Source organism: Dendrobium catenatum, unplaced genomic scaffold (assembly GCF_001605985.2).
Source record: "Dendrobium catenatum unplaced genomic scaffold, ASM160598v2 fragScaff_scaffold_312, whole genome shotgun sequence".
NCBI classification, from domain to species: domain Eukaryota; kingdom Viridiplantae; phylum Streptophyta; class Magnoliopsida; order Asparagales; family Orchidaceae; genus Dendrobium; species Dendrobium catenatum.
This window is the reverse complement of record NW_021318774.1, coordinates 259,067-270,080: the sequence shown is the minus strand read 5'-3', so window position 1 is coordinate 270,080 and position 11,014 is coordinate 259,067. Positions and strand designations below refer to the sequence as shown.

At 39.3% G+C, this 11,014-nt stretch overlaps 1 protein-coding gene across 1 annotated transcript; it reads right to left on the bottom strand.

Annotated features, from left to right (window-relative positions):
• Window positions 1-6,522: 6,522 nt before the first annotated feature.
• Window positions 6,523-10,659, bottom strand: LOC110099347 (QWRF motif-containing protein 2). The gene is made up of 6 exons (XM_020826466.2): window positions 9,277-10,659; window positions 8,531-8,650; window positions 7,429-7,545; window positions 7,115-7,204; window positions 6,747-6,854; window positions 6,523-6,645 (listed from the first exon to the last, which is right to left on the bottom strand). The coding sequence occupies exons 1-6, from the start codon at window positions 10,375-10,377 to the stop codon at window positions 6,589-6,591; spliced, it is 1,593 nt and encodes a 530-aa protein (XP_020682125.1). The 5' UTR covers window positions 10,378-10,659; the 3' UTR covers window positions 6,523-6,588.
• Window positions 10,660-11,014: the final 355 nt, after the last annotated feature.

The following is an 11,014-nucleotide window of genomic DNA, read 5'->3' as shown; positions in this document are numbered from 1 at the left end:
CGACAACAAACAGCTTGTTTGATTGTCAACTTTGCCCACATACACAGTCAATTAGGAGGTGGCATGTATCCTAGATTGTCGTATAGTGTTGTACTAGTATTTTGTATCGCATGTATTTTAATTTTTCTCTATATAGCTTTTCCCGTGGGTCTCAAAATGATATAAATAAGGGGTGATGAGGAACACTTTAGAGCCTTTTTCTTGACCTTTTTCTCACCTTTAGATGGGGACTTTAGATCTTTCGCCTTTTCCTTGCATTTTTTAATTGAGATGGTGAAAATTTTCCTAGTTCTCCCCCTATATATTCACTCTACTCTCCATTCTCACCGATAGGCGCACAGCTTATCAAATCGGTTTGTTAGTAAAGTTGGGCATCATCCATTGGACAAATTCAGATCAAACATCCTCTTAGGTGTGATGAATATAGATGAATGCAAAGGACCAAAAAATAAATTCAGTTTGACAAGCTACCTTGGCTGGAATCCTCTGTGAGCATGGAGAATACTGAATATACCACTCATCATGAATTGCAGCAAATAGAGAGAATATTGAAGACAATCCATGAATCCCTAATCAATCCTAGTGCGAGTGCGAATTGATAGTACGCCGGAAGGATCCTATGATTCGGTAGCTCTCCAAAAGCACTCAAGGAGAGCAGTTGCCTCAAAGCACATTTCTAACTTCACTCGAACTTAGACGAGTGATTGAGACTATAGCTCACTGACTATGCGAGCTAGAAGAAGAGAACAAGAATTGACTAATGCCTTCTTTAGGGCGATCACCAAGGCTAAGGCGCCTCCCAAGTTCAAGGTGCCTTACTTGGAGTCATATCGATGCAAAATTGACCCCATTGATCATTTGGTGACCTTCCATAACCTAGTTTTTTTGACATAGACAATGCCCTTAATAAGTATCATGAAGCTCTTTTTCACAACACTCAAGGAGTCAGTGCTAAGGTGATTCAATCATCTGCCATTGGGAGTGATCACCTCTGTTTATTTCAAGGGAATGTTTATCAATTGATTTGCTAGTACTTAGAGACCCCATAAGAGCTCTCAGGCTCTATTAAGATGAGATAAGAAGAATCACTAAGGTGCTTCATCACGAGGTTCTATAAGGAGATGTTAGACATGAATGACTTGGAGCCTACAGTGGCCCATGCTACCTTAACCCAAATACTGAGGGAAAATCCTTTTAGATATTCACTTAGTTGAATCTTACTCAACCACTCGCTATCAAGAAGTTGACCCAAGAAGAGATCTTTGTTAGGGAAGAGAACGAGATATAATATGTCCTAGGGGTAGGGACATGAAACCAAACCCACTGTGTGATTGCCAGTGTCATGAGGAATAAAGGGTGCCCATGAGCCAAGTCCCTTGAGTATAGTAGGGCCACCAGCATATGAGGTAGAACTTAGTTGAATCTTACTCAACCACTCGCTATCAAGAAGTTGACCCAAGAAGAGATCTTTGTTAGGGAAGAGAACGAGATATAATATGTCCTAGGGGTAGGGACATGAAACCAAACCCACTGTGTGATTGCCAGTGTCATGAGGAATAAAGGGTGCCCATGAGCCAAGTCCCTTGAGTATAGTAGGGCCACCAGCATATGAGGTAGAGGAGTTTCATCACGCTACTCTCCCATATAATGAAGAGGATGTCCATGGACCTCAAACGTGTCCTAGCTACACTCAAGTGAAAGTTTCAATGGTCGAGCTCATAACCATTTTAAATAAAAGTTCTTCAAGTGTCCATCACTTATGAAACACCCACTATACCTTAAGGTATTGGTCCTTCCATAAGGACCATGGCTATGACATGGATGGTTTCCACCTGCAAGGTATCATGAAAGAAATCATCAAGGCAAGAAAGCTAAAAGAATTCATGCTCGTCGATTCAAGATGATGATAAGGGAACGCCATAGTAGAGGTTAACACAAACGAATAAGTTCCTGCTCACTTTATCTGCATCATAGGAGTAGCAAACTCATTAATGAGCAAAGTAGAAAACTCGTTTAGTGAGTGCGAAGAAGATGCATGTCAAATAAGTTAACTCGCCATCCATTTCATGAGCTCAAGAAATGGATGTCGCCTCCATCACCTTTAGGGAAGAGGACATGCCAACTAGAGGGAACGCACAAAACTACATTGTGGTCATCACAATTCTAATCACTAACTATTAGATCAACATCATTCTAATAAATATGGGAAGTTTGCGAACATGCTCTTTAAATCCATTTATGACAAAATGGACATGCTCACTTCCCAACTCACTCCTTTTGCAAGATTGCTCTATGATTTCTCAGGCGAGCACCAAGACACTAAAGAGGTACTCACCCTACCAGTCACTTAGGGTGAGGGAGACCACCAATACATGGTGATGATAAACTTCATCATCATTAATGCCCTAGTAACTTACAACTCCCTAAACCCTTGTTGAATTCTTTTAAGGTTGAGGTATCCACATACAACATCAAAATAAAATTTCCAATTAAAGGATGAGAGAGTATGGTGAGAGGCGACCTCACCCAGTTGTGCACTTGCTACTTTCCAGTAGTGGACAAGGTGGTAAATATATAATGAAAGGGAAGACCTTACTCTTGTATCTTTACTTGTATTTCCTTAAAGAAATTAATAAAAGATTTCACTCTTTTCTTTCATTCTCTTCGGCATTAGCGAGTTCTTCATGAACAAAATAAATGCATCTAAAATAAATATGCAAAGAACTCTCGGGTACTCGTGCTCCCTCGAGGCCATGGTTTAAAATTGCGCTATATTAGGCTCGCCTTGAGGCCCGACTTTGCTCAATTCCAGTAAAAAACGCCTCGATGCTTACGCCTTGAGTTTTTTTTATGAGGCTTGCGCCTCAACTTGGTTGAGGCCAGCCTCGCCTCACGCTATGTATATTAAAACTTACATAAATCTTGAAGTAAATGTCCGACATTGGACTCTATAGGAGAGGGGAAAGGGAATAGAGCAGTTCATCATAATGATGATTCAAATGAAGAACCCCTTAGTGATGACAGTGTTGATGACTTATGAGTTCTTATGTGATATGTCATTGCTATTTGTTTTTAGAAATTGGAATTATATGTTAATGAAAAGAATACTGGGATTTGGGAAAGATAGAATTTTGAGTTGAACTATATTTCATGTTGTCTTATTATTGGAATATTTTGATTTCAATTCATATCTTATGCTTTTTTATGTTTAATATTATTCACTCATTAGTATATAAAAAATTTATCATTTTATGTTTACGCAATCTTTTGATTTTGAGGCTTAAGCCTCAAAACGCCTTGGGCTTACGAACCTCGCCTCACGAATGAAAAACGCCTCAATACCCGAATACGCAATTTTAAACATTGCTCGAGGCCTAAACATAAGTAAGACTCACCCATTCATGATAGTTGCTCTAATGCTTGGGGAACTCAGAACGTCGAAGCGGAATGTGCGAGTGACTTCCCTCTTGGGTTAGCTCGTTGTAAAATTTAAAAAAAGAAATTCAGCGAGTTTTGGATGTGTAACTCCATAATAATCGAGTGTGGCCAACTACAGTGGGAACCAACATAGTTTCCATCCAAGATCAAGCTAAAATGTGAGGTAAACTATTCTCTATAGGAGAGTTGAGGCTCCTCTGCACTCATGACCTATAGATGAGTTAATGCCCCTAGGTGAAGGAATATTTGATAGTATTCATATTTTAATACATGAGGGGGCATTTTGAAATATTTGCTTATAATCAATTGCGTAAAAGACTATTATTGAAAGAGGGTGCAATATTCTATTTTAAAATTTGCAAATGCCTTATATCCACTTGTACGAGCCTTGTGGATCCGGTGGCATAGTGTCAAGAGTTGAGTTTCATTTATCGCGAATCGGTGATACATCTTAGTTCATCTCGGCTTCTACATAGTATCTTTTTTCTTCAACTTAACATGAAGGAGAGAATTCAACTTGCAAACAAGCCATATGACACATCATGAATATTTAACTTGTTGTTAATAAGTAACCTGATCAATCCGGCGTGATGACCTGGTGCCTCAATTTTATTGCCTCAATTTATTAGTGGCTTACAGTTTTTACTACAAATTTCCTATTTCTACCTAAAGGTGAATCGTAGTGTTGCACTGCACGTCATTTGATGCTTTATGTAGATTGACTATCATGCACTAACAAATCTCCTGCAATTGTTCGTAAATGCTTGCATTTATCATGACCCTTGTTACTTTTGCATGTAGATAGTGTATCACACTCGTTACAATCTCATCCTTTATTCCTGTAGGGGATTCATCATTCTTGTGATACATCCATTGTCATTACTCGTAGATAGAACTGCTATATGCATTGCAAGGCTTTTATTATTATATGCGGATGAGCTACGTTGAATGTAAATCTTTAGTGCAATTCGTAGATGTTTGAGGTCACTACATTTCTTCTGCATTTTGCTAGTAGGTAGCATGTTGGATGTATGATGAGTTTTCTACAGCAGCTCGCAGGTGCTTGAATTCGATGCATAGTGACCTCCTTTGCTTTCAAGGGATTAGTGCATTTGCTCGACACTTTGGCTGTAAGGGTGGCGTAGCATTCATTGCTTGTTGTTGATTATCACTCGTTGGCATACTAATGTGCATATAACAAATCTCCCATCATTGCCAGAAGCATTCGTATTCAGCGTGTGTTGCACTACATATGTTTGCAAGAGGTTTTGTTGTTTATAGGCAAGTGAACGTGTTCGTTTGTGTGTTGCTATAGGATGTTGGGTGAATTGTCTTCACCACTAATTTCTTCATACACATTGGTTAGCAAGTTGCTGCATTAATCGATTATACTCCCTACGCACACTGATTGGCAAATTGTTACGTCAACATGCATATTGGCATTATGTTCATAGGAGACTACTGCAAACATCTGCAAGCTAGCTAGCATTGATTGGAGGGATGCAGTAGCATTCATCGCTCATTGATGTTTGTTTGGATAAGCAGGATTATTAATTAGCATTGCATTTTAATATGATTGTACATTTGTTAATTTAAAGTTCAGCTCTCTGTGATTACAAGTTCTATTCCCTGTGGTTCAATTAAGTATTTAGTTCCATGTTGTCCAGCTCAAGTCATGTCCCATGTGGTTCAATTAAGTATTTAGTTCCTCTGTCATTTGAAAGTCTGGCATGGAGTTGATTGGGTCGATCGGAGCTTCTGTGAACGATGGAACTGTAGCTAGAGGGATGGATAGATGCGAATGAAGTGGAGATCTTGAAGTCGGCGGGCTCTTCTGAAGGTGATTTGACGAAGATCAAACTGTGCGGGTTCAGTCGCAAGAGTCGGAAGGTTGATCGTTCTGCACTGTGAAGGGTAGGGGTGTCAATTTTTGACATGACCCGAAACACGACCCGAACCCGACCCGGAAAAGGGTTCGGTTTGAACAAATCAACCCGTTTTAAAAATCGGGTCGGTTTCGGGTTGACCAAGCAACCTGAAATTGACCCGAAAGTGACACGAAAACTCATATTTGACCCGAAAATCGGAGATTGACCCGTTTTGACCCGAAAATTGAATATTGGACCCGAAAATTAGCAATTTTAGATCAAATTCGGGTCATTCTTGTCGTGTCGGGTTGACCCGGACCCGAATCAGTCGGGTTCGGGTCCAGAAACCAAACCCATTTTTAAAAACGGGTCGTGTTCGGGTTGACCCAAACAGTGCCGGGTCAATTCCGGATTCGACCCGAACCCGACCCGCTGACCCGAATTGACACCCCTATCCGCTATATGTTCTATATGTTCTTTATATCCACACGCTGTTCATTTTTCCTTGTTAAGGGTCAACAGTAATCAATACAACTCATTAGAAATAAGAGAGCTTTACTGTCTTTTCTTTCCCTTTCTCTAAGTCTATTTTCCCCCTGTAAGGCTTGAGTCAGGTTCAAACAGACGTGCACTGAAAAATTATAAACCCAAAGTTTAATTTGTTTTAGGTTTTATTTGGGACGGCTTTCTTACTGCTTCGTAGAGCAGCTTTTTAGTACAAATTTTTTATACTGTGATAGAAAGCTGATTTACGAAGCAGCAAAAAAGCCATCCCAAATGAAGCCTTTCTTATTGCTTCTTAAAGCAGCTTTCTAGTTAAAAAATTAAACTTTTTTACTAAAAAATTGTTTTAAGAAATGATAAGAAAGCCGTTCCAAACGAATCCTTGGCCGTCGTTTTTACTATTGCCATGATTTTCTGATTGTAGTTTAGCAAAACTAATTCCCAAATCCACCTAAAACAACCGAACAGAATATAACTGAAGCATGTTAAAAAGGCAATGCAAAGCTACAGGGCTAAAACAAAGAACATTCACATGTATTCTGGAATAAGAAATTGAATTTACATGAACATCATAATAAGCAATACCTAGAAAAAAAAAAACTAAATTGTTGATTACTCTTTTGAGAAGAGGAACAATCCCCTGAAAACATTTTAGCTCACCATCCAGGGAAATTTTTTTTTTAAAAAACAGCCAAAAACATGCGAAATTAGAATGAACCATTCTCTTCTTAGAAAGAGGGGAAAGGCCACTGCTGTTAGTGATGGTGAAATACTGCTTTTATTTCTTATTTCTTCGCAATTGTAACATGTAGCTTTGAAGACTACTCTGTTTCACCTGTAGTTTTAATGATTTTGTTTAAGTTGCTGAATTCCTACAAGGACTGCAGATGAAAGATGGATCATGGATATATATATATATATATATATATAACTTACATGCAATGCTGCAACAATTGAGATGAGATCTCTGCAATGGTTGAGGAAAGCCTCTTCATGTGCTGCCAGTTTTCCAAACTCAGATACCAGGGAGCTGATTCTTTCCACCTGAAGCAGTAAATGACTAAGTAATATTTCAGAGATTTTTTTCCATTTTAGCTCGCTAGTAGGAAAAATTATAACGTGCGGCATTTGGATTCGTCTGGAGGCGAATTCGAATGCGCCACATCACCTGGGGCCCGGTGCATCTGGGTGACATGGCGCGTCCGGATTCGCCTCCGGACGGTTTAGACGCCGCACATAATAATCTCTCCACTAGTAGAGACTTTTTTAAGAGCGATGGCAGATGAAAATGAGGTGGCATTCACCTTTGAAAGTAAAGAAGATACTGAAACCATCAATGACTGCAAGACACCAACTGCTGAATTTACTGCATCTTTTACCTCTTTAATGTCCACCTAATGAACATAAGCAGAAAAGTTAGGGCTGCTTCAACATTTTTTGTTTTCAGATTAGCTAGAACTTCACATCTGAGTAGGGGTGTAAGTGAGCCGATTGGGCTCGTGAGCCGGCTGGAGCTCGACTTGTTTATGGGCTCGCGAGCCGAGCTTATCGAGCTCACGAGTCGAGCTCAAGCTCGAGTTCGAAACTCGTTTGCACCCCTACATTTGAGAAAACAAACCTTGGCGCCTCCAATAACCGGAAGGCGAAGCGTGCTGGCCTTCAATGCATCTATAGCTCCTTTAAAAGAAATTTCATGGCCTTCGTCAAGAGTATACCACTTTTCTAGGTGCACAATCTGCATATCATATGGAGCAAAAACCTTGCCTTGTAAGATTAAAAACCTTGCCTTGTAAGATTAAAAACCTTGGCTCATCAAATAATAACTTTGGCAACTCAGGATTAGATGGATGAAGCTTGTCCTACATATGGGAAACTATTAATACTATCACATGTTCTGAATCAAATAGAGTAATTACAAAGTTCTTTTGGCCAAGTTATCAAACAACAAATTGTTGGGATTTCAGTTTATTTCCTTCACGATCCTTTAATCCAAACAAAGCATTTGCGAATTTAGACATAGGCTTCGTTTGGGATGGCTTTCATACTGCTTTTTAAAATGATTTTTTAGAACAAAAATTTCAAATTCAAAAACTTTTTGTATTAGAAAGTTGTTTTAGAAAGCAAGAAGAAAACGGTTCCAAACGAAGCCATAGACATTTGGACAAATATTCTCAACCTATATTAAGTATTTATTATAGGCAAAGCATAATTCAACTATATAAATAAGCCTGAAACTTAGCTCTAGCTTAGTGCTAATGACTGACAAACAACAACCGTAATGATGAAATGTTAATTGTCCAACGTAAATATAGAAGAAATTTTATTAAGAAACCGTGGCATTAAAAATGAAGTCATAGAAATTAACAGAGGATGTACAAGCATCATTACCATAAGCAATGACAAAATGCGACTAAAAAAGAAAGAATTAGTGCACTGAAAAGAAAAAAAGGAAATATAGAAGGGGAAGTAGGCTTATTAATGAAAAGAATTATGCCTGAGTATTTGAAAAAAATTATATTTGAATGGGCATAAATATTATTATATTTATTTTGAGATTAGTACAATATAAATATTTCATATATAAAATTGATTTTAAAATAAATAGAATGATATCAAGCCCATCATCATATAATACATATGAAGATATCATGAACTAATTTTTTCCTCTGCTTTAATCTAGAAAAATGTAAGAAAATATAAAATCGCGACTTAGTCCTTACTTGTCCCATCAGAATGGAAGCTAACTTCAAGTTTTGCCTCAATACTTGAAGATTTACTTGCTTATTCATTACTGCACCATGCAATTCTGAGAAGGTCATCCATGCATAATATAATTTATTCTGAAAATGTTCAACAGGAAGTCATTAGATTATGAAAACTACAGCTTTTTTAATCCAAAAAAACAAAAAGAATAGGACTGGTTTTAGCTCCTATCATGCAGCAATGACAAAGAAACCAGTGAAGGCAAAAGAATTTGATGATTACTTCCAATAATATTGATTGTTTTATAGAGAATATCATCACTGGTTATTAAAAGCATCTCCAACCGAACGTGTTCTTCCGTCGCTCCATCCGATCTCATTTTTTCCCCTATTTGATTGCCCATGAACAGTGTGACGTCAATATTGGGGTCACACTGTTCACCTACGCGATTTTTCTGTCTCGACCGGATTTGGAAAAGAAACGCGCAAAAGAGGAGAAAGACGGTTATCTTGGCAGAAGCGCACAAAATGGAGTTTGATTGGAGATGAATCACAGCATTTTTAACTTTCATTGTATTTTGAAGTGAAAAATGGGATTTTCTGTTGGAGATGCCCAATTCATATGAATCTTTGTAGATTAAGCTCTAATTTTGAGTCAGTTTAGATAGCTAAAACCGATCAATATATTATGTTTAATTTGACAACTAGAAGATAAAAGAGTAAGAAATTCATCGAGAGTCTAGAAGATCAACAGAGCTGCATACCTGTGTGTTCATCATCTGAGTTGAAATTGTATTTTCAGCACGCGCATTGATATACCGCCACTGCAGATACCGATTATGGAACAACCGCAGCAGATGGGCGTCTTCGATCCGGCTCTCCCCTTTCTTTCTTCTCCTTACCTCAGAAGCAAAGCTTATAATGGAAGGAGCATTGCCTGCTGAACCATTAGAGTAGCTCTCCATGATATTCCTTCTAATCCTTGAAACCCCAATGTCTTTGGGAGAAGAAGAGTTAACGGGTCCGGATGGGGGAGAAGACACAAATCTGGAAGATGCCAGTTGGGTGTTAGATAATGTCTGCTGCTTTTTAGTGAGCATCTTTGGAGTGCTTTGGGCTTGAGGTTGAGGGCAGCCATTCTCCTGCCGGAATCTCGCAGGAATACAAATTCCAGGAGGTTTAGCATGCACTTTCGCCGGAAATCCCGGCTCCGGCGAACTTGAACTGCTTCCAGATGAGACAATTTCGGAATTCAGTGACTGGGTTCGATCGCCAATGTTGAAATTAACGACCTCGTCAGACAGCAATGACTGATGAAGAAACTGAACAGTCACCAAAAGGGAATGTTCCTTATTTGAAAAGCAATCCAAGCTGCTCGTAGCCGAATTCGGCTCTCTGGCTCTCGTCGCCGGCCATCGATCGGACTGGGAGTTTTCGATCCCGACCACATTGGCTTCACGGCACTCTATGGCGGGCTTTCGTGGTGCGGGTTTGGCCTCCTTGGTCTGGAAAAAGAATGATTCGCCCTGGAAGGATACAGGTAGGCTTCGAGTGGTCGATGGTAACACCGTCCTTGTTGCAGCGTCGGACACCGAAACGACGGATTCAGATCGTGGAGGAGTAGAAGACAAGGTGGAGGACGAAGATGAAATGGTGGGAATACATGAAGAGTTGCATTTTGCTGAGGATATAATAGAGGAACCGATATAGCTCGACGTTGTTTCCTTGTTGCGGGGTCTCCCGCGGCCGCTGAAAGCTTCATTAATGGATGCGTCGTCCTTCTCCGACTGGTATATCGAAGATGAAGATTTGGTAAATGCTCGAGTACTGCCGCAGCTGGTCGTAGTCACAGCTGCCATAATCATTACCGTTGAGAGATTTCGTTCATTCTCAAAGTCTAATTTATAATGCTTTACCAATCTACATCAACTACATTGAACTATAGCTAGCTCCACAGCTAGTTTGCTGCTTTTTTCTGGGAAAATTGAGTGGCCCATTCAGTTTGCTGCTTCGCTAAGGAAGAAAAAGAAGCACAGAGAGAGAGAGAGAGAGATTGGGTTAACGGATTGACAGAGCAGGTGAGGAAGGAGACAGGAGTCTAGAAAGTGAAAGGTGTGACCTTAGAGAGAGAAAGCGATACAGAGTAAAACACGATAACCGGCGGGGAAGGAAAGAAGCCGTGGGGACGGTAGTGGCGTAGTGGGGGAACGTTAACGGGAAAATATTTCTGAGAAAATAGAAATCAAAAGTAGCCGAAGAAAGGGAGGGTTGAAATGTAATTTTTTGCAGCCTTTTGCGCTGGGAAGAAATTCTTTTGGGGAATTTAACATTTTTATTTATTTTATTTATTTATTTTTTTTTTTTGGAAAATTGAGTGCTTAGTCCAAACCATTATAAAAAAGAATGGTGTACAAGTAAAGATCAACGGGCCCAAAAAAGAATCAAAGAATCAAAGAACAAAAAACAATAGAAGAAAATCAGAAAAGCAAAAACAATAAATAG